This window comes from Poecile atricapillus, chromosome 2 (genome assembly GCF_030490865.1).
Source record: "Poecile atricapillus isolate bPoeAtr1 chromosome 2, bPoeAtr1.hap1, whole genome shotgun sequence".
NCBI classification, from domain to species: domain Eukaryota; kingdom Metazoa; phylum Chordata; class Aves; order Passeriformes; family Paridae; genus Poecile; species Poecile atricapillus.
The window spans coordinates 130,671,838-130,695,650 of record NC_081250.1 but is presented as its reverse complement, the minus strand read 5'-3'; the positions used below and the strand labels follow the sequence as shown (position 1 = coordinate 130,695,650).

At 40.4% G+C, this 23,813-nt stretch overlaps 1 protein-coding gene across 6 annotated transcripts; it reads right to left on the bottom strand.

The window, feature by feature from the left end:
* Positions 1 to 1,952: 1,952 nt before the first annotated feature.
* Positions 1,953 to 22,618, bottom strand: PLEKHF2 (pleckstrin homology and FYVE domain containing 2). Of its 6 annotated transcripts, XM_058832809.1 has the most exons (3): positions 22,498 to 22,567; positions 21,653 to 21,703; positions 1,953 to 5,218 (listed from the first exon to the last, which is right to left on the bottom strand). In XM_058832809.1, the coding sequence occupies exon 3, from the start codon at positions 5,201 to 5,203 to the stop codon at positions 4,454 to 4,456; it is 750 nt and encodes a 249-aa protein (XP_058688792.1). In that variant the 5' UTR covers positions 5,204 to 5,218; positions 21,653 to 21,703; positions 22,498 to 22,567; the 3' UTR covers positions 1,953 to 4,453. The 6 variants fall into 6 exon arrangements, with proteins under 6 accessions (XP_058688792.1, XP_058688789.1, XP_058688794.1 ...); XM_058832806.1 differs by lacking the exon at positions 21,653 to 21,703 and having other exon boundaries at positions 1,953 to 5,217; positions 22,498 to 22,618; XM_058832811.1 differs by lacking the exons at positions 21,653 to 21,703; positions 22,498 to 22,567 and adding an exon at positions 22,434 to 22,452 and having other exon boundaries at positions 1,953 to 5,217.
* Positions 22,619 to 23,813: the final 1,195 nt, after the last annotated feature.

Genomic DNA, 23,813 nt, shown 5'->3' with positions numbered 1-23,813 from the left:
GTTACCTTCTGTGTAACTGAGAATGACCCTGAACAGGGCGGGGGGGGAGGCTGTGAGTGCAATCAGGCCTCTTGGCATCACCTTGGCCTTTGCTGCTGTTGCCGTCATGTGTTAGCCTTCTATGCTTACAGAAATTAACCTGAGATGGAGTTTTAAAAAATACTAGGTACAAGTAACTGCGAGTTTCATAAATGTAAAACTTCATCTTAAGGGACAGATTTGTTCACTTAGATAGGACCAGTTAGATGCACTAAGTGACCATGAAATGCCTTCTACTCCTTAGCATATTATTTCACTGTCAACTCAACTGATTCACTCTGTTAGTTCTTATTCTAAAGGTGTCCAAAGTGCAGTTGAAGCATTTTGACTTTTACTCCAGGCACATGTAGTATTTCACAGACAATTAAAAATTTACATAGCAATCTCTATTCCGAAGACGAAGGTTCAAATTTCTTACTGGTGAATCAGTTTCAGAGAACGTTCAGGTCCGTGCAGTACAGCAGACTCATGGTCACTGTGCTGCGCTCCTGAGCAGCTCCCAGCTCCATCACAGCAAGGGAACAGAGCAGAGATTCTTCCCACCGAGAGCGCTGGGAGAGCCGATGAGTCATGGGAGCCAGCTCTGGCAAGAGATCGGCTGCAGGCACAAACAAGTAGCTCAGATTTCATCAAATGAAAGGCAATAGAGAGCCAAAAGACTCTCTAATATTTACTACAATAATTTGCTATTGGAGGGGAAAGGGGGGGACATCAATACTCTTTTCTGACTGTATCTGCTAACAGAACCAGGCATGGTTCTCTCAGTTCAGGCCTTACAGGAAAATACAAAAATCACAATACAATCCATGATCTGCTTCCACACAAACATTAAACAGCAACTAGGACAACCACAGTTTCATTTGCATTAAGAGATTAGCTACAGCGTATCCCCTGGGGGGAAAGCCTCACAATAAATACAAGGTTTCTGAATGTGATTTTCATAATCTTCCTGTTAGAGACAGGACCTTAAAAACCCCACTGCAAATTCAGTACTCCTTAATCCACTTGCCCACTTTGTTAAACTTTGTTTCAACTGAGTAGCAGTGCTTGACCCTCAGATTACAACTACAGCAAATTTAACTGCATCAAATCTGAAAGGAGAACAGCTGAATTTATCTTAATGGCAGTTTAGGTGCAAAAGTTGAACTGAGTCGTGTTCAATTAAAATCTTGAAAAGAAAGACTTCTCCCTTTCCTTTAATATTTCCAGCAAATGAACTATGGTAAAGAGTGTGCAAAATGTGAACTCAGCTAAAGCAAGCATGTATTTATTTTTCCAGTAAACTCTTCAACAAAGCAGAAACTGACTGCAGAGCCTTACAAGGCATGCATGCTGTTGTTTTTATTTGATTGAATTTGGAGAAAGAAAAAGAAAAAAAAAGAAAAAAAAAAGGCTAAATCTACCATAATGTACAGAAAATACAAAGATTTCCCATACATAACCACTATTTTATGACCAGAAGAATGCAGAAATTTTGGGAAAAGTACCAACTTCCTCTCCTGTTTGATACTCCAAGAAGTCTTGTCCCCAGGAGTGGTCTGACAGGTCCAAGAACAGAGACCTGTATTGTTGGAGCTGGGCTACTCCAAATGCAGGGCTCTCCAGCCACTTCCAGTGACTGGAACTGTCAGTTCCAGCAACTAACACCAGTCCAACAAAACACAAACTTTGCATTGTGCTTGGTCATACTTCTTTAAAAATATTCCTTAAGTGCATAACTGGCTTCTAAATCCATAACCACACTTATTTCAAAATTAGTCTTAAAACTCCTTTTGCACGTTTATGCTCCCAGTTTATTTGTATCTCCTGACAGTGAATAAACCTGCTGCTAAACTACTTGTCAATATAAAAAACAGCTGCCATGTTTTCTCTCACCTCTGAAGGCCCACAGTTAAAGAAAATTAAACACAGGCTTGAAGCTATACCATGTATTTGTAAATAAAGTAACTCGACAGAACAAGATTACAAAGTACGAAATGAGCCCTTTCAGAAAGTTTTAACTACAAGAGAAGTCAATGTTCAGTCCATTTTCAGATGAAAAATTCCACACGCACACATTGGTTTGGTTACAGCTTCAGGGGTCAGTGCAGCACAGTGCAAGTTTCCTTCACAGATAAAAACATATATGAAGTAGGTACAAGTACATTCTCAAAGTACAGGATGTGATCTAACTCTAAGAGACCCTTTTCCCACCACCAAAAGGTGCTGAAAAGCAAAACCTATGGAAACCAAGGGGAAAGTACACAAGGAGATGGACTCTTTAATAAGACAAGTTAAAATTTGACAGCTTAAGAATGAGGAAACAACTGGATAAGGAAGAAAACTATTGTTAGTCATTGGAAGGTAATTACAAGGGAGGTTTATACTTCGATTCTAGAGAAAAACTGAAGCTAGCAAGTCTCCACTTCTGAAACAGAAATTCCAAGAGGTACAAAAAGCACTATTAACTCAAAGTGCCTTCTCAGAACAGCCCATTTTCCCTGCTGCAGAGTCACCACTCCATCTTTCAAGGAAAAAGTATATACAACTATTTCCACTAGTCCTTCAATATATACAATCTGACAATTTTACAGAATCTTCCTGGTCCCAAATCTGCATCAAAGTGTTTTTCCCTTTGTGTATTTATTTCCAAATAGAACAAATACTCCTCAGTGCTTCTAAAGAAAGACTTATTTTTAGAAATTGTCTAAGCTAGAAATACTGATGCAATTTTCACCTGAAGCAATGTCTTGCAAAGTATGAATGTAGCATGCCTCTCTATAGATGCTAAGTGCATCTTCAGCTACCAGAAATCTCATGGAGGGATACAGCTCTGAAGTACTCTGCTAATCTTTATAAAAAAATATGACTGACAGTTTCAGCATACAGAATGGGAGACTAGTGCAACATGCAGCATTGATTGTTTATTCAATAAATACTTAACCCAATTATTGCCAACCAAGGCAAACAGTGCAGAAATTGTCATTCAGAGATACAAAAGTTTAACATTTTTTGTATAAAGTCAGTTGCTACTATATTCATACAACTATTTCGAAGAGGTTTTTCTGCTTCAAAATTGAGGTTATCATTATAAAAATACAGAAACATATATTTGGGGGTTTAACATGTCTTTGCAAGTGTAATTTTTGCACTTATATGGGAACATGACACTTCTGTATTCAAGAAATTAAAATGAACACTATGATACTGACATTTTCTGCACTGACGATTTCATGATAGTCCTTAAATACATTTTTCTTGGTCCTGGGTATACATTTAAAATGAAATAACTTGCATCTTACATTTATCCTGAGGTCAGCTGTGTAAAAAGGAAAGCCCGTTTTATAAGGATACTTGCAGGCTTCTAGTTCAAAATCTGAGGTTATTTTTAAACAAGCCAATAAAACTCCTCGGGGAAGAAAAAACCCAAGACTCTCACCAGTGTTTTAAGAAAAAGAATTTGTGACATTTTTGGGAATTACTTCCAAAAATGTGTAGGCTAGCACACCCAAATGCTGTGTCACCCAAGTAAAATTTCAGTACGCATTTGCCAAATTTGAAACTTAGAAACTGTTCTGAAAAGAAACTATATAAATCCCCATGAAGAATCTCCCTAAGCTTCTCATCTCAAGATCCCAACCCACAGCACAACTTCTGCAAGGAGAAAGCTGCTGAAGCCTGTGGGAATCTGAAGTCTTCAGTCTGCCTGCATAGGTGAGGATATGCCATTTGGGTCTCCAACATCCACCATGGGGTGCAGTTATGACCTTGTCAAAGCTCCACTTTGAACACAGCAGTTATTTTCAATAGCACCAACAATCTCTCAGACACCAGCATTTAGGCAAATACAAACACAAAATACGTTTGTTTCTTCCTGAATCAGCACAATTGGTACAAGGCACTGCTTGGCATAGGAAATCATAACTAACTGCAAAACGAGAGTTCCCATGTTTTGTGACATTTAGGTTTGTAAATTGGATGACCCTGTAATTCATTATATACCATGTCTAGAAAAATAAGATGGTCTACAGGATTAACAAAAACATCATCATCCCATGCATGCTTACAGTCTTCCTCCCCAGATCTGAAAAAAACCCCGCATAACATACCAATGTGAAACATTAGAAAGTATGGGTTGTTAAATTAAGAAAGTACATTTCATTCTCCAATCTTCCACAAGACCTAGACACAACTCAAGTAAATGAAGTTGGAAAATATTCTGATAACATTTGCACCAGTCTATCCCTGCAGAGGAGAAAAAAACAACTATTGTCTAGAGAATTCATAGATTGAGGCACATTGCAGTTGAATATATTCAGGCATATTTCATGGCTAGAACAGGATTTCTCTGAGGAACCTCACTACAGACTTCCCCAAAAGCAGCTCCATATGGTTTGAAACACAACCTGCAGCACATGGAAAAAACATTTGGTCCTTAATCGCTACTGTCTTCATCATCATCATCATCAGACACATCATTTAGAGATGACTTAGGTGACTGGCTGTAGGAGTCTGACCTAGAGGACTGACAAGCAGTCATCTCCCCAGTAGAAAGAAGATCATAGCAGAAGTCGCAGATTCTCACTGGCTTGGAAGACTGGCTTGGGAGCAGAAACCTCTTTTCCGAGCAGGGCCCGCACACAACAAAGCCGCACTTGCGGCAGTGGTGACGACGGTTGACAGGCGTAAACTTGGCTTTCTGACAGCGCATGCACACAGTGGCTTCCGAGTCCGGTACCCACACAGCTGCGTGTTCATTGCTAGGGGTCTTCCCACTTTTGGAAAGCAAATCAGAAACACACTTATTTATGTGGTTCATCCACTCCGACTTCTCTGTAGCAGTGGCAGCATAAACCGCAAAAGACTTTGTTGGTGTCTTGATAAGCCACCCATTCCGTAAGTCTCCCTCATCCTGGATGGAATCAATAGTGACGTTTTCCAGTGGGATTATGTGCTGCTTATTGTATTTCTTCTTCTGGATGACAATGTTACCATAAACAAGAATGTCATTGAACAGGAAGAACTGTCGTGCTTTGGGCTTCTTCCTACACAGTTTTGTTAGGACTCCCTCTCCAATCAGAACACGGCCAGGAATAGTCAGGGGTTGACCAGCTGCTCCAAAGCAGTTTTCCACTATACTTATTCTTCTAGTATTTGCCTCACTGTTTGCCAAGCGATCCACCATCTTTCACAAGTATCCTAAAATTAGAAAAAAAAGTTTGTTATTAGAACAGGACTGATTCAACAGCAAGCAGCCTTCCCCAAGGAAGGTACCAACCCCGCATTTCTTAAAATATCTAACAGGACCTGCTGGCTGAGAGGCATTGACTTGGGCTAGATTTAAATAAGTATTAATACCTAAGAATTTTTAGCAACCGATTAGTCTTTTTTCCAAAATCAAAAATGTTCTGTGCAGCTGACAGCTATCTTTATCACACAGACAGCACCTACAGCACCGCATTTGAGAGCCTCTGGCAACAAACTAGTTCCTCTCTAGTAAGACTACTGCAGGCTGGTTTAATGCTCCTATTTCTCTGTATATCCTCCTGCACCTACTCCAGATAGCAGCAGGATGTATCACCCATCATTTCAAATTCTAATGCTAAAAAAACATCAACTTAACTGAGCAGCCTGGAGACCCACATTAGTTTTAACACAACAAACAAATTATATAATTGCTGTTCACATAGGAAACCACACCACCCAAGCTAGCTCACTACTGCTCTTTTTTTCCCAGTATGTAAACCTCAAGTCATGGGCCAAAACCATGAATTTACCTGCTGGAAACATTTTGTACAGGCCACAGCTTGCACCTCCCACTACATCTGCTTTCATGGCACTTTTTTCAACTCTTGAGCCAGGAACAAGGAGTGAGTCATGGGTGGTGGCTCATCACCTGCTTGCTGCTGCCTTCATTTTGCAGGAGTTCCACAATCCCTCCCTCCTCACCTACATGAACCACATCTGCATCCATCACATTCAGGCGAGCTACACTGACAGACCGGCACAGAGGACAAACCACAAAGCTCACAATTGCTCCTGAGAAATACTAAGTGACCTGCACCAGCTCGTAGTTTAAAAAAGACTACTTTATATTTCAGGAAGTGCTAATGAACTGTATGCTTCAATTCCAGACTAAAGCCCATCTTGTTGTTCCCCAAATAGCAAATAAGATTTTTTTCTTGTGTGAGATAGCTAAGGCATCCAACAGGGAACTAAAATTAAGAAGTCACTATAGTGATTCATACCTTAGCAAACCACTCTTTAGCCTCTTTCGCCCTAAGGTTTCCCACGCCAAAGTCTGGCAAAGGCAAATCTTCCCAGTACAATCCAGACCTGCTCCCTTCAAATCCCTTGTGAGTACAGCCATCAACCTGAACTGTTGTGCTTGATGGAGCAGTGAGACATCTGGCAGAGGCAAGTACTATGGACAGACCTTTTCTCAGCATGCAGAAGACATTCCCCCATGCCTTGCAGAGGGCTGATGCACAACACCCTTTGCTACAGCTACAGCTTTGAACAGCAAAGAAGAGAAGAGCACCAAATACTCCAGTGCCTTCTACCTGTGCTTTACAACACGATCCCAGGTTGGGAAGTCCTCTACATCACCTGCGTTTTCTTTAATCTGCACTGTCTCCGATCAATACAGCATCAGCCTACAACCAGGAGGAAGCTGGGCTGGACAAGGCTCAGACTTGATGCTGCTCATCAAGTCTCCATCGCTTTGCTGTGACCTGATCCAGGCAATCTTCCTCCTATGAATCAAAGCACAGATGCTTCCTTGCAAAATAGAGATGAAACATCTCATCAGGCCTCATCTAAATAAGTATGTTACCTGTGATTACACATATCCACATGCCCAATGTTAAGTATTATTATTGTAAGTTACTGCTTTGAAAGTGTAATTAGTTTCACACTAAAGTAGCTTGACAAGTAAGCTTGCACAGATATAACTACCTTTTTTAAGCTCTGCAGACATTATCTTGTATCAAAGTGTGACACAGAAGAACCTCTAAAAGTTATTTCTCAGCGCTGTTTTTGAATTTTCTTTACATGCCTCATAGCATTAGTTACAATACATAAGTATTACGTTAACTGGTTTTATAGTTAGGAGAATTACAAAGCCACCAAATCCAAAACTATTCTGATCTGCAGAAGGTGAAGACAAAATACAAACTGCCAAGTAAAAAGTAGAAAGAAGGGAATGGAAAAGAAATTAGGAGCTTTTTTATGTGTATTTGCTGATGTCCTAGGCTCCAAAATTGAATTCAGGTGCCTGACTGCTGAAGCCCAGGATCTGGAAGACAGTTAATTGCCATTAACTGCCAAATAACCATTCTCATTTAACAACATATGAGAAATATACAGCCTTTGCAAGCACCAAAACTGAACCAATAGCCCTTCGAACTTAAAAAGCAAGGCCTCAGTCACAGGGTCAGTCTAAAGTTATTTAGTAATCCCATGTTCTCCATGAAGTGGGAGAGGACATCAGTCATCAGAATGCAAAGGGGACAGCCAAGAAAATACACTTTTCTGCCAGTACAAATCAATATGTACCACTTATGAACTTACATTTTTATTTAAATTATCTACAAGTTACAGCAAGTTAAATGCTTTTGGTAGCCCACAAGGGGGAACACTACTCCCACACCACCCCCACAAATACAAACATACTGATGGGTCACAGTGAAGCAAGCTCTTGGTGTGAAGCCACCTGTAGGAAGCAGTTGCTGCTCCACAGCTCCAACTTGGCCACTGCACTCCCTGCAAATAAACCGCAAACCCAGTTCAAGGCCACTGCAAAAGCTTTCAAAATACAAGTCACTGGGAGAAGAAAACAAGGGGAGAAAAAGCTAAAGGCCTTAATTAACTGTTCCCTAGGACAATTTAAGAGAAAACAGCTCTAACCAGGAACATTTAATAATCATCATGGCTTGAAACCAAGACACACGACTCCAGAACTCGTGCTGAAGACTGTATTTTGAGCTTGTGAAAATAATCACTAACTGGACCTTAAGCAAGAATAGTGGGAAAGTTAAGGACTATTAAGAAAGACAATATAAAATACATTTCTTCTAGATTTAAACTTTTTTCTGTAATGGATAACAATCCCACATGACGCTCTCAAGGCTGTAAATGCCAGAGATTGCTGCTGCCAATTCCACCTCTCCAATGCATTAATTGTATTTTCCCACACTAACAGATTAGACTTTTTAGAATAAGCACTCAGATATTTTTCTCATCAGTTTTTAAAGAACTAAAAATTAAAAATCCATCTGAAATCCTATGCACACTAGTGCTCATATATCTTCACTCGCCTTTTCTGAGAAAGGAATTAAGTTCAGAAATGGGTGGGAAACTACCCAAAACACATCCTGATTACAAATAATCATGAAACATGACAAAATAAACCAGAAATACAAGAGAAGACATCCCTAACTGACAGGAGCTAAAGTTACAAGAAATACACCTCTTCCTCTCATGAGCACACTGACCAAGGAGATTTAAATTACAATATTGTCTGGACACATCGATGAATTTTTAACTCCAAGATGTCACAGTCCAAAAGCAAAGTTATCAATTACCAGTCTTTAAAAATGACAATCCTGTTTTAAAGCATATTCAAGTCTATTGTAAGAGATAGCAGATCACTGTACCCTGAAACTGGGTAACAATATCCTTCTCTCTTCCAGCTAAACTTTATTCTGAAGCTTCTACTGTTGGCCACTATGAGAAGCAGATACTGGATTACTGTCCTGAAGATGCAGAATCTCAAGACCTGATCAATCAAAGCAATTCCTCATGGATGGCAAATTGCTGAAAATGTGCCCAAATCCTTCCCCAACCAACTGAAGGATAAACCAGAACTACAGGCTTCAAAATTAAAGGTTAGACAGCCTCACTTAAGGGGAGAGTATCTTGTATATAGTCTCAGTTTATGGATGCTGTGAAATCGAAAACCTCAAATCTATTATTCAGACTTTATCATATGTGAATAATTGCACACTTCTGGCACACAAACTCCCAAAAGTCCAGAAGCCCTCATGCAAGGGGGACTCCATTCGTGATGGACTGATGGTCCTCACAGACATCAGATTCATTTGCTGCGTCCAGACAGCAACACAATACTAGCTGCTAGTCAAAACATTACAAAAAAACCAAAAACCCAATAAAACTCAAAACAAACCAAAGGAACACAAACAGATCACTTTGTAAAAAAAGGAGCTACAAAGAGCTACTTCATAAGCCTTTCTAAATAAATAAATCTCAACTCTCAAAATGTTGCAATACCTTCAGTTTGTCCCTCTCATACACACACTCCTAGTAAGTACCTTTCATGATGAAAATGCTGGGCAAAGGCTTTCATTTCCATGGTATAATATGCTATTTAAAGGTGACAAAAATATTTCATGACACAGAAAGCCCCAACACTTCTACAATTTAAAGAACTGTCTTTGATACTTAAGTTATTTCCACTTTTAGTCACATGAAGCCTCTAGAGAAATAACAATTGTTATCAAGATCTTCTTGCTATCCTATTTCAGTCCAGTTTTACATTTGTATCCTGTTGGTGAGAACAACTATCTTGAATGTGATCAAACACACTGAAATTTTTAAAGACCTAACAAGTTACCCACTTACCTAAAACATAATCCATGTTGAGAAAGTCATGTACTTAGTACAGTTATTAACATTCCAAACTATTGCAGCCGGAAAATAATTCTATTAGGGTTGCTGTGCACTGACAAGTCACTTTACACATAATTTTTAATTTTTGCCACTGTATCCTGGAGACCAAACCAATGATCTCCCAGGACTCAGCACTTCTACAGGCCTTATTTAAAAATAAAATGTTTCTTTTATATGCTAGCTGTGCTTGTGATAGTGGCCAGACTAAATTGTGATAGTGGCCAGCACAGAATTGCTGCAGCTGAGGACGGACATAAGGAATCAACTAAAAAGAATGCAACCCTGACTGACATAGTCACACCCAATTCAGTACTGACAGAAAACTTTTCTACTACTACATTAGCACTGTAGGAATTAGCATTAACACCATAAGCAGAACCACAAATAACAAAGGTGCTGGAGGGAAGAAATGAGATTACAAAAAGCTGTTATGGCACAGTGATGCAGGCTGCATACAGCTCAGCACAAAAACATTTCCTCACCCCAGCTCAGTGCGTAATACCATCACAACCTGCACTCCCTTCAGGCTGTAGGACAGGCACAAAGGGTGTGCAAGAGAGAGACAACCCAAATTCCCAAGTTTCTTCAGCAAGACAGCAGAACTGGCAGTGTTCCATTACTTCTGGCTTGGGCAAGAACAAATCAAGTCCAGCATACAGTCCTTGCTAACAAATGTTAATTAATAAGCTTCTAATTTTTAGCATTATTTTTCTTCAACACTCCTTCAAGGAAGAAAAATACTACTGGTTATAATTGTCAGTTCATCTATCATCATCTTTGCAATTAGCTATTAGGCTGCTAACAAGCACATTTAACCCATTGCATTAATACAAACCAGGCAGTCTGTATTTCTCAGAGCCACAGTATCAGGACACAAGCAGCTTATCCATTTCTATGAATATTCATAGTTAAGGTGACAGCTTTAAAGAACAAAAAAAGCATATTTAAGCTGCTGCAAAAAGCACAAGAGCTCAGAACTAATTGCAAAGAGGCCCATCCAGTCCTAAAGCTGCAACAGGATCCTGGATGTTTCAAAGCCAGGTACTTGTGTCAGTAACACAAGTCCAAGAAAAAAAGTGTCACTAACCACACCATCAGAATTGAAGAAGCGAGATCTAGATATGAGTGCACTGAATCAAATGTAGGGAATAGAAAAGAGTCAGAAATGGAGGAGTACAAAAAGGAATAAAGACAGAAAAGGTAGAAACAGCAGATCTAAACCCAAGCACGTTATACCTTGCCACCCAATACACGTCTAAATAATTATCCAGTTGTCATAGAGAGCCCTTGTTCTCACACCTGCACGTACAACATCAGCAACTATGCCACACCACATACATTCAAATTATCCAATTCTCCTTCTTATCTAAAGCTTCATAAAAGTTTAAAGTCATTCAAGCAGGCAAAAGTTAAAGGTTTTATCATGTTTGGCTCCACAACTTGAAGGTTCTGAATAAAGCAGAAATTTCAAACAGAAATTTATTTTGCTTCATTATACTTAAATCACGCAAATTAAACATATATGAAAGGTACAGAAGATCAAAAAAATTTTTTGCAAGACAGAAACAAGTAAATTTTAAACCAAAGACAGACAAGAACTATCTGCAACCAGATATGTAATGTGCATTAATTGACTGGTTTGTAAGATGATTCATTATTTGGATCTACCAAGGCAAATATCACACTCTTCCTAAAAAGTGTTAATCAGGTAGAATTGGTCACTTAGTTCTGTGTGAGAGATTTTTAGTAACAGCTTTCAAATAACTGACACATTTCGTATTATCACGTCAGACTCATAGGGTTTTCCTCTTGCACTTTGACTATGCAAGGGACAGGTTAATTTGAGTTACAGTTGCATAAACACCAACAATTAAGTTACCCAGAACCCTCATAAATCCCTCACTTCAAACTCTGTCCAAAACAGTAATATCACTACTTTTTGTGGACAAACTTCCAGCTATAAAGGCATCTCAGTACTGTAATACAGTATGCTGACCTCTATCGATATTATATATATTGCTCTTAAGAGCAACATTTGACATTCTGCACTACTGCCAAGTAAAATACAAGCATAAATTTCTGAAGTGCAACCTGTTTAAGGAAACTTACCCATTTAACATGCTGAAAACAGCTTTAGTGTGGAAAATTGCTGAACTAAAAATATGCACAGCAGATCTGATACAAGTGAGAAGACAAATCAGCATGTTTTAAATTTTACTTCAGCCTCACTAGTTACACCTCCTACCCTGCATCCTTCAGTACATCCAGAAGGATGACACCAATGCTTGTCCTGGTTGGCAAAATTACATTTTCTATGAACTTAGGTATCATCAGCTGTAATCAGAATCTAAGCATTCATGCACAAGCCACCTTTATGGTCTTTGACAGGTAGTGCAAATAACAACAGCTGGATTAAACATAATATAGAAAGAGGCATTTAATTAAACATTATTCCTATAATTCAACATGTAAAATAAAATACTGAGGAAAATTAAGTGCTAAATATCCATCAACCCATTTTTTAATCTATTAGTATGTCATTCAATTCTCTACAGTTAATTAAATATGTCTATAACAAGTAACTGATAGCATTTTCAGTGTTGGTTATATATTTGCATTATTCACCAGTTCCTTTTTATTAAATAGTAAAAAGACCAATTTGAGCATAAAGTTAAGTGAAATAAAAAAAAGTTCACCCACAAAAATATGATGTTGATAGGAGATATGGGTATGACAAATGTTTTCTAAAGGTCTTTATCACTGCTAAAAGCTGACACAACAGCAACAACAAATACTTGTCCTGTGCTGGAGCTAGCTGGATGCTATTTAAAACATAAGACAACAACTGTCACTTAAAGAGAAATACAGCCTTCTAAAAAGCAGTTCTCTTAATGATTCCCTTCAAAAAAGTATTCCCCAAACTGCTGCATTTAACAAATTGTCTTGCTATCACTATCATAACCAGGGGTAAGGATATAGATATAGAGAATAACTCTGATAATACATCAAAGATGTATCAAGCACAACAAAAAGCTTCATCACAATACTGGTAAGAAAAAAGAGCAGAGATATTAGAGATTTTATCAAGGTAGAGATGATAGCAGGAAATGAGTCAGTAAGATCTCCCTGACCTTCAGCATAGTCTTTATCCAGATAATCACTTTTGACTAACCTAGTTAATGGCTGCAGTGTCCAGAAAGGTACTGATAGTGGGACAGAAACTTTGACTTGATTTACAGACAGAAAAAAAGCCCTAACAACCTTTTCCTTATGGCAATGCAAGCTGTTCAATCTTTAAACCATTTCCCACGCCATTAATAAATATTGGCATTTAATAAAGTCAGAAAAAGCTGCAAGATAAAAACACTAGAAAAGATGATGGCAACACCAAGGCTGCTTCAGATTACAGATGCAAAGATGCTTGCAACATTTTCATCGGAACACTATAAAGAAACAGTGTAAACAGTAATCAGTAGCACGCCGGCAGGAAAGAGGGTTTAACTGTGGACCTCTCCCAAGTCTCATTTTATGATTCCCATGATTTTTAGGATTTTCTACATAAATGCATTTTTTTTCTTCCCCCCATGAAGACATCTTCCTGCATTGTGCAAGCCTGTGAAGCACTGGCTTCAGGGTGGGGAAACACAGATTAACTAACTCACCCCCTTACTGGTATATCCAGTATGACCCAGCAGTCTTAACCCTTCATTTGTCTTAACCTGTTGGCCAATGCTGTGGCATCAACCACAGAAACCACACCAGAAATATGGTAACAGCAACCACATTACTTCATACTGTGCAGCCTTTGAATACTCTGCCTTGACAAAACCTTAGAAATAATCTGAAGGCTTCTGAGTCCAGCAGATAGTCATGTCCAACTACATCATGAAAGTCATGAAAACAAATCCATGCATTTGTCTGGTTGGATGTCATCATAAACCTGTAATTACTATAATGAACCATATGATAGTTCATATAAACTATAATGAACTGTTTTGTTTTTAACTGCTGCACACGACTGTCACAAGTCAAATCTCACTAAAATTCTTCTTGAAAGTATAGTGTAGAAATTTTTGTTTTAACTGGCTGACATCTTACAACTGAGTAATTCTTTCTATAAATTACAGTTAATTTTTGTGAAATCTAATTTCTATCTTACAAGCAAGGACTGCTCTTTTACTTTAGTTAACCAGTTGTGTATTGCTTGTATAATGTAAATAATTCTAAATGCATAACCACAAAATACCTCACTTTATTAATAAACCTGCACAACAAGTGCATTGATTTTCAAATTTGCATTATCCAAATGATTTAGGAATCCTGAGTTAGGATTGCCTAGAAAGGTCAATTGTATCCTCAGGATGGAGATCATTTCTAGGTAGATCTTTCAAGATGTATGACCTTATATTCACTAACCCACTCAGAAGTTCATTTGGGCAGAGAAAGCCATTTTTAGCAAAAGACAATTTATTTTGCCAAGCAGCATATGTATTAGCACAGCAAGAGCAGAGCAGTGCTGTTTTACTATCCAGGCTACTCTGCTGAACAATTACCACACTCCCTGAGCTGCTGTATGCAGGCAAAAACCATCTAAGTTCTGCACATCAGCTTCTCACAAGGTCTGGTATTTAACACCATAAACCTCAGCTGGAAATAGAACGCCAGCTTAACCTGCTTATAAACAGAAAGGGTGCAGAAGAGTTATAATGCCAAGTAATCACAGAGGAGACACAAAGCAAATAAAGGCATGAGGAAGAGGGCTGTCCCATCAGACATGTCTGGCCTGTTTTAAACCTGCCCTGCATGAAGGATGAGAGGAACCACCTTGGCCATAAGGCCACGTGGAGGAATGACAGCAGCCTTGCTCCAAGCAAGAAACATGTGGTACCCATGAAAGAGAGAAACCCAGAACTGCTGGGTTCAAAGCTGCTCCCACTATCTTCTCCTGCTTGGCAGTAACAGAAAACATGAAAGATGGAAACACAAGCAGTACTAAAGAGTTTGTACCACAGGCAAGTACATGACCGGGAAGCCTCAGTGCATTCCTAGACCAATTGGAAAGGGTTGCATTTCCTTTCTGTCCCCTGCTGCACTGGAAGTCATCCCTGAATGCCTCTTAGGGGAGAAGATACCTCACAGCAGAAGTCCAGGAGGAGCATTCTTGTAAGAGGTCCAACTTCTTAATGAAGTCAGCTGCTTATTACCACTGTCAGGCTTCTATTTACAATAAACCATGGCAGCCGGTATTGTTTTTGTCTTCTGGCATGATAGAGACTGAGCTGCTGCTGGGAATAAACACATAATCCTCCATCCTCCACCTGATAGTCAGGGGTTGGAGCAAACACAGCAACTATCTAAACTAACTTCTCTGTGTCCTTACCCATCTCTTGATAAGCTGAGCATTTTCCAAGCACCTGCACAGGCTTACATGACTTTGAGCAGCACTTCTGGAGCTGAGGTGCTGCCACATTTAGATGTGGAAATTTGTAACACTGTTCAGGATGTGAAAGAAGAAGTTGCCAGCATGAGCATGTGGAATGGCTAGAATTAAAGGAATTATTAAAAAAGCAACCAAACAAAACATACACAAAAAAACCCCCAAACCATAGCACATAGCCAAAAACCCTGAAAGCTTGAATTCTGCAGAGATAACAGGCAGGCCTGATCCACCATGAATAGTGTTCAACTGTGACAAACTCATCTCTCAAAGCACAGAAAGCAAGATAAAGGCAACTACAGGCACAGCAAATACTTGCAGCTGTCAGCACACTAAAACAGGGACAAGTAAAAAGGCTGGTATTTTATATATCTAAAAATTATGTATTCATAGACTACGTAACACAAGTGTGCCCTTTAAAATTAATTAACAAACAACTGACTAAAAAAGCCCAGTATTCAGATGAAATTTTTGTTTTCATGGGAAAACACCTTAGTACTTTGACTTGCTATTTTTATGAATTTAGGAGCACTATCGGTGCTTTAGCTTAACTTCTGGTGCTAGCAAACTGCATCTTTCATCTTAACCAAAGCACTGGGGACATATACCAGAATATGGTTTCAAAACAAATTTCCACAAATCTGAAGTCCAAAACAGCTCAAGGTCCTTTTGAAGTTTTCCATAATTCTGAGTAGATAAAAGACATCAGAAGAAACACAGACAACAGATAAACACCTTCAAAATGTATCTGAAGAGTCAAGGGCAGAGGACAGCAGCCTGGAATCCTGCTCCAGCTCAAGAAGCTCCAGGAGACACAAACTCCATCGGCTGGGTCAGTGCCTAAAAGATCACTTGACTGGGCAGCAATACCACATACTGGGATGTATTTCTCCGTTTACAATTTCATGTTTCCCTACTCCAACTGTTTTGCTGTTTGGAGAGTCTCTCCAGCAAATGTTACTCTCCAGTTTGGCAGCAGGGACTTACCCCTCCCTTCCAGGCCTGGATAGGCGTGGGTGTACCCCTCCCATCTCATACACTGCTTTTTAAGGAACAGCTTAACTGGTGGTAGCCCACTTCGGCAGCACTGGGCCACACATCTGGACTAGCAAATTACCTGACATATATACACACTTAACATTAAATAGACATTGGATAAGAGACATGGGGGGGGGGAGGGGGGTGGTGTGCGGGAATCAGCCAAAAGGACCCGACAAATTTCTGAGCAAGCTAGATTCTGCTTCAGCTTTGTCAACCCAGCATAACAAAGAGAACCCACTGCATCAACATTTTAAATTTTAGAAAAGACCTATTTAAATTCTTTTGAGGAGGGGACACAGCATCATTAGTATAGAAAAACACAGATGCAGCTGTTCTACAAAAACTATTGCCAAATCCAATTTGCAAGCAATTTTCCAAAACCAGATTGGCTGTGTGGTTTCTTATTTTTATGGATTATTACAGCACTCATGGAGGCAACTTGTTAATGGCTACCCAGACCACCTCAATATGAAAGAAAGGATTTGGTTCCCAGTGACTGAAATAAATGGTGTTTGTCAGCATGCTTCTTGCAGTAACTTTAACCGACAAGAACAGAACATTTACAGAAAGATCTCTAAGCATCTGTAAGACACAAGTATACATTAAAAACAGCACCTCCTGGATTCTCAGGGCACCTCCTTGTTTTAGTAATTGAGAGCTAACAGACCAGCTATATGTTCCAAAGAGCTTCATCAAGTTCACAGAATGTGTTTTTCCTTTTTTTCTTTACACAAACACAAACCTGTGACACACCAGCCTGTTCACTGGCTCATGTATTTTTATTATGCACAGGTACTTAAACAAGACACTGTGAAATGTAAAAAAAAACCAAAAAACCCTGTTTTAAGTTTTCTTCGGTTCGCTTTTATTAGCATTATCAGAGAAGTTACTGACTTCACTACCAGTCTAACAAGGACTAGAGGACAGGTAATAATTCACAGCATGACCAAACTAGAGACAGTTACCAAGTAGTCAGAGCCTGGCAAGAGCCATTAATTTTCTACAAAGTACTAGAACACAAAAGGACTTTCACTTCTAGCAAGCCATGTTTTAAAAGAGCAAAGTTTTCCCATGGAGTCTCACAATTTACAAGCACAGCAATATCACATCATTGCTATTTCATTTTTACGATATCAGTTTTTTTCACCTGCATGTGTTCTTTGAATCCTGTTACAGGAAAATAAGCTGTACAACAAATTTCTTTTACTAGCTCAGTAATTTTCAGCATTTGCACAAAACTGAACAAGACAAGCCAAGTAACAACACTCAATCTTCCCTTCTCTGAGCAGGTGCAATCACCTCAACCTTCTTGCTCCTGACCCACCTAAGCTAGTTTCTACTGCAAGAGGTAACCCTAATAATATATCACACTTTCAGGAGGCCAGGCAGCTGATCACCACCTAACAGGATCAGACAAAACACTGCTGGAGCACATTTTCAGTATTACAGTAGGAAAAACAGAATACACAGACATACTGAACTCTTTCAAATTCTTCACTCTTTAATTTAAAAAGGCTCTAAGTAACTTCTACCACTAGTTCACCAGCAAGAACGGACTAAGTACAAGTATGACTGGTTGCAGGGAATCCTTTTCCTATTATTTAAAACCACTGAAAGAAGTTACCAAAATAGGTACCAAAAATGGCTCTCACCCCACAAACCATATGCAGGGCTGGCATCAGGAGATCCCAGGGGCACAGGCAGCCGAAACACAGCTTAGGGCTTAGAATCAAACTACATGTGATTTTCAGGAAGCTTGACAACACTGAAGTGCTGCAATCATGGACCTGTCACTGCTGATCCCCAGCAATAATTAAAATATATTTATCCAGCATTATTTAAAAACATGTAAGCCAATATGCCAAGGGTTGAATTCTCTTTCTGAGCAAGGGATATAAGACCTTTCTTACATCAAACACTACTACCTGGTGACACATGGATGAATGGTGAAGGTCTAGAAAACCAATATCTGACAGTTATTAATAAAAGCCAAAAGGAAAGCTTTAACAATGACACCATAAATAAAATTTGTCAATCTTCAATGTAACCAGCTTTTCAAACACAACCTGTGTGTTAAAAGGGCTGTTCACTTGCCTCCATGCTGTTAACCTAGACCAGAGAGGGGGATGGAGGGGGAATTAATCAGTCACACACAGCTTTCAGAACAGAAGTACTCTGAAAATCACTCTCAGAAGTTTTACATTACCAACTCATGACAGCTAAGGCAGGAGAAATTTAAAGCAGGAGAAGGGTAAAAACAAGGAGTTATTTCCTGAAAGAACCCCTTAATCACAGCAGCTTACTGTAGGTGGTGGCCTTCCTGGGAAAGGCATACACTGGCCCTTTTCCCTTTCACTGCTTGTCAGATATGTTTGATTTATTTTAGTTATATGGAGAGCAGCTGGAGTACAGACTATCTAGAGGACAACTGGAAAACTGTACAGAGTTTTGTACTGAAGTTAACCTGCCCAAGGAAGATGCTGACAACCTGAACGGCTGTATGGCAGACTGTTAATTTGGTTAGCAAATTATGTGTACACTGTAGAAATGCAGATGTCAAAGAACATGCTGCAACTTTTCCTTTTTCAGAAGGCATACTAAGTACTTAAAAGCAAAACAGTTACCTCTAGACATGCTGGAGGCACAAGAAACATTTAAAGAAAGCTAAAGCTGCTGATACAAAAATCACATTTCTCACTATTTAGCAGCCCCCTGTGTCTGTTTGAATCAGTACAATTTCTCAAGAGATTGCCTCTCAACAGAGTAACTAACTGCTTGTATGTCATCTTACTACATTCACCCACATTCTTACAAGCCCCATTACACTGGGGGTTGGAGGACAGGGCGATGGAGCAAGAACATTCCTGTATTTGAAATCCTTAACTTCCAACCAGTTTTTTTATTTCTTTTACAGTCTGACAAATGCCAAAAATCCTGCTACATTACACAAACAATATGCTTAACACTGTTTTACTGTAAAACAAAATAATGCAAAGAGAAAAAATAGAAAGTCACTCCCTTCCACTTTATTTTTAAAATACTTAAATTATTTACAATCACTAATAAGCTAAAAAAACCTAACCAAATGAACAAAAAATTAAAACAAGATCATGTCCAGAGAAGCAGTACTCTTACCTATTTATGCAACTAAAGTCAACATGTGTGCATTTTTTGACTGTGTAGCATTAAAGACACAGGTTGAAAAATATGCAATATTCTTCTGTTCAGTAACACTTCTGCACAGTAATATTTACTTTCATAAAAAGAGAATCTTTGTCCTACAACTTTCAATCACGCCAATTCTCATGTATACAGACTAATTTATTTCAGCCAGACTACTCTAGCAGCACTGAATCTGCAGGACTCTACTTCCTAACATCATCATATCTTACAGTTCACTACAACAATAAAATAATCTTTAGTAAACATTCTACCACACCTACCTATAGAGAAGTTTTTCACTCCCCTCAACTACAAAAACAAGTCTTCCAATGAATCATGAAGACAAAAGTTATCCTACAATAGAAAACTTGGCACTTGCCACATTAGGGTGAAAATTTTAAATATGTGTTTCTAGTTCAGAAATCTGTATTTGCCTGTATGTATTCTCTTTTGGAACAATCTCCACATTACCACGCTTTCATCCAAACATTGAATTAATTCATGAAAGTAGTAAAACATACACATATAAGCATGATTTATGACTTAAAAAAAATAAAAAAATTAAAAGGAAAAGTAACCTTGAACATTAACAGAGCTTGAAATAAGGCACAAACATACCTTTACAGTTTGAGTCTGTACAGAATAAGGTTTAATTTCCTAATAGAAATTCAAGAATTTAAATTCCTTTCCTGCCATCATCTAAGAATTGTATCAGTTGTTAATACTGGGATTTCTTTATTTGACATCACCCATTAATAAGTGCACTTTAAGAACAAAAACTAGCATGCCACTTGTTTGCTAGGACACCACTTCCAACATTTTATCTAACATACATTTTCAGAAAATCAGGTCTGCAAGTACTAAAAAGTTCAACTCTGCCTTATCTATGTGCCATGCCTTGACCCTAAGCTCTCACTTAAACACCTCTAGCCCTCTTTGGTGAAGACCAGCCACTAAAAACACCGTAAGTGTATGAAACCAATGTTTCTGCTTTGCTATAATTGCTCTCATGGGGTTTTTGGCAATGCAATGTCATATCATGCCTCACCTGAAATTGCAGTTCCATCTCTTTACTGCTCTGAAACTACCCTGCATCCACCAACCACAACGATGAACCTTAAAAGCCACCATACTCTTTGAATATAGCAAACATTTTGCCAATGATAACTTTTGTAAACAAAAGGGCTTTAGGATACTATGGATAGATCCTTCTCTCACTCTGGGCACATGCCTAATTACTACGGTTAAAGCTCAGCCTTTCATTTAATGGAAACAGAACAAAGCTCTAGCTGAAAAATTATTTCATTGCTGCACCTAATGAAAACTTGCTTCTAGGTGAAAAGATGCTACTCACTTTCTACACAACACAACATATGAAACTGAACCAGCTTCTTCAGCCAGAAGTTCCTACACACCAGTTTTCATTTAGCACTTAAGACACTTCCTCTATGTGGGCTCCTATGTAGAGCAAAACTCAGACACACTAAACGACACAGCTGATTTGCATTCAGAAGCAAGAATTTGGGACTCAGGCACACAACACTTCACTTTAACTGTTGTTTTCAACAAAACTGGTGGCACTAAAATTCTTGGGAAAGTATTATTTAAGAAACTGAGTTGATATGAAAGACATTTAACAACGCTGGGATTCCTTTTACACACTGGGATTTGTCAACAGTATTTAGATTAGAGGCTAAAAGCCAGAGCACTGCCTTCTGAGCTAAAGAACCGATTCTATTCTGCATGCTGATGACTGCACACAAAGCAATTAATCTGCAGGATCTCAGCACCGATTACACTGCTGTCTTTAAATACTTGCCTTCTTTCAGGCAGGCATCCCTAAAATAATTCAATATAAGAGTATCAGAACTGGAGATCTGAATACTTAAGTTCTCCTTATTTCAGGAGAGAAAGAGGAATTTGCAGTCTCAGTTCTGAAGCAGATTCCTGTGTTGTGGGTCTGGTTTTAGAGCCACTTTGCCAACTGTATTAACCTCATCTGACCTTAAGCTGTTAGGCACAGGGAAGCTTCAGATATAATGTTTCTCAAACAAGCATCAATCCTTTCAGTAACCCTTAGCACAGCCTGAGGACAGCCTGAATTAGAACTTAATGATGTTTCTGGAATCATTTGCATCAATTCAGCCAAAAGACAACGCCAAAGATCTCTAGTTAAGGATATAAAATGTCCTTTTGGTTATCAACAACCATTGTACTGACGCTTCATGTCACAACTCGAGTTACAGCTATTTCCCTTAGTAGGGACAAAGCCGATGCCAGGACGTGCTGCTCAGCAGACTCATCCTTCGCTTTCTTGCCGTGATGAGCAGTTTTGCCATTTATAAACATCGGTGCCTATGAACATAAGTATTTCGAATGAGGCGAGAGGTAAAACATGCGGCTGTCCTTTCTCGAGCTACTTTCAGAAAACAGCTTATAAGCCATACGTATCTCTGGCAGACCAGTTACATTCCCCTTAAAACAGGCAAATTTCACAGACAAAAAAAAAAAAATAGCACCTTATGCTCGCAGCCGCACGACTCGCGGTTCCGCTGGTTTTTCACCCCAGCGTCAACGCTTTTCAGGCGACTCGCTCCGAGAACGACACGGAGTTTCACCGGGCAGGCGAAGGGTCGGGGGGAGCGCGGCCCCGCCAGGGCAGGAAGCGCCCTCCGCCCGCCCGTCCCGCCGCCTCACGGCGCCTCGCCGGAGTCACGAGTCGAGGAGTTTCGGGCACTTACGTAACGCCACGGAGCCGCCACCGTTGTTGTTTCTCCTCTTTCCCGAAGACGAACTCGTTTCTGAAACCCCCCAACTCCCTCAGTGCCCTGGGACAAGCCAGCGCCCGCCAGCGCCGCTTCCTTTCCCGGGTCCTTCCCGCCCTGCTGCCTCCCTCCCTGCCGGCGGGACGCGGCGCTGCCCCAGCCCCACGGCGGGACAGCGGAGCCCAGCGCCGCCTCCCGCCGGGGAGCTCCTTTCCCCCCTCTCCCAGGCAGCCCCCAGTTCCCAACATGGCCGCGGGGGAGCGGCCGGAGTCCCGCTGGAGAAGGGCTCCTCGAGGAAAGTTTCCCTCTCACTCCCCGACCGAAGCCAAGGCGAGCCAATCCGATCCGCGGCCGCCCAGAACGCGGCCGGACGGCACCACTCACCCGGTACACCCCGCTCCGGCCGCCGCCTGCCCTGTTCGCCGCACGGCCGCGGTCATACACCCCGCGCCGGGGGACGGGCTCCGGGACACCGCCCGGCGGGGCGGGGCCGCCGCCATCTTGGGCGGGAAGGAATAGCGCCTCAGCCCCGAGCCGCCCAGAGAGCCGCCCTGAGCGGGGGGGGAGGGAGGGCAGGCAGGGGGCGGCTCGGCCGATCCCGGCCCACGAGTGGCACCTCGTGGAAGAGGGATACTCCAGGCACGAGACCTGCCTCGTGAGGTTTTTTAAAGACACAGAATAGTTCTATTCTTTGTGTACGATCGCGAGTTTGTGCTCGCGCCCGTGGCTCTAAGTATGCTTGCCCATACGTAATTCAGAATGGGTACGTTTTTAACCATTTCTCTCTACACAGCACGTGGAAGAGAATTAGTAACATGTTTCAGCCAGAAGAGTTGCTGGTCAGCCTGGAGAAACTGTGGCAGGTTAGCTAGAAAGGCTCCCACCAGAAGCACGGTCAACTCAAGGAGCCCCTTCCACCTCCCGTGTCAGAATTTTTTGTGTGTACATATCGAGTCATCCACAGCAGTATTTTCCAAATCTAGCCGGCCGGTCACTTGATCCTTTACGATTTCCAGCCGTTGATTGATGCTGTCAGAGGGGAAGGCTGGCTGGGAAGGTTGTGAAGAGCTGTGGAGCAAGGAGGGGTGAGAGGGTACAGCACCATTAACTTCTGTGGCGTTGCTGTGATGCCAAAGTCTATGCTGGAAAACAGCCCAATGGGCTGCTTTTTTTTTTTTTTTTTTTTTTCTTAGAAAATTTCACTTACATGTAATATGACAGTTTCATTTTTCAAATTTCACATTATTGAGCAATAATGTGGTTGGCTTTTCTGGGTATTAAAAATAGGTAGTGGAGCTTTCCAGTAGTAATCATGAACCTCCTGAACTTTCTGATTTTCAACTGAATTTTCTATCCCAGCTCAGACACGGACACAGATAGGCAAGAGCCACATCACTGAGCTGTGTTTCTCCTGCTCTGGAAGAGAGACACAGGAAAGGGAGTGGGACATGGAGGTCTGAGCACCCTACAGCATGACAATGTGGTCTTCCACCTCTCCCTCAAATCTATCCAGTGTGTCAGCCTGAGCTGTCATGTAATTATTCTTAATGTCCTGATTTATATAAGGTGTGGGCCAAGCTGTTTAACACGAGTTTTTTGAAAGCAGGTGCTTGCTTGTGGCTGTTTAAGCCACAAATCTGAGTGTGTCGAGCAGTGTGTATTTGGCAGGTGCTTCATATGTAAAGAATTCAGGCACAGAC

Coding starts and splice junctions, on each gene's coding strand:
- PLEKHF2 (XM_058832806.1), bottom strand. CDS start 5,203: ATGGTGGATCGCTTGGCAAACAGTGAGGCAAATACTAGAAGAATAAGT.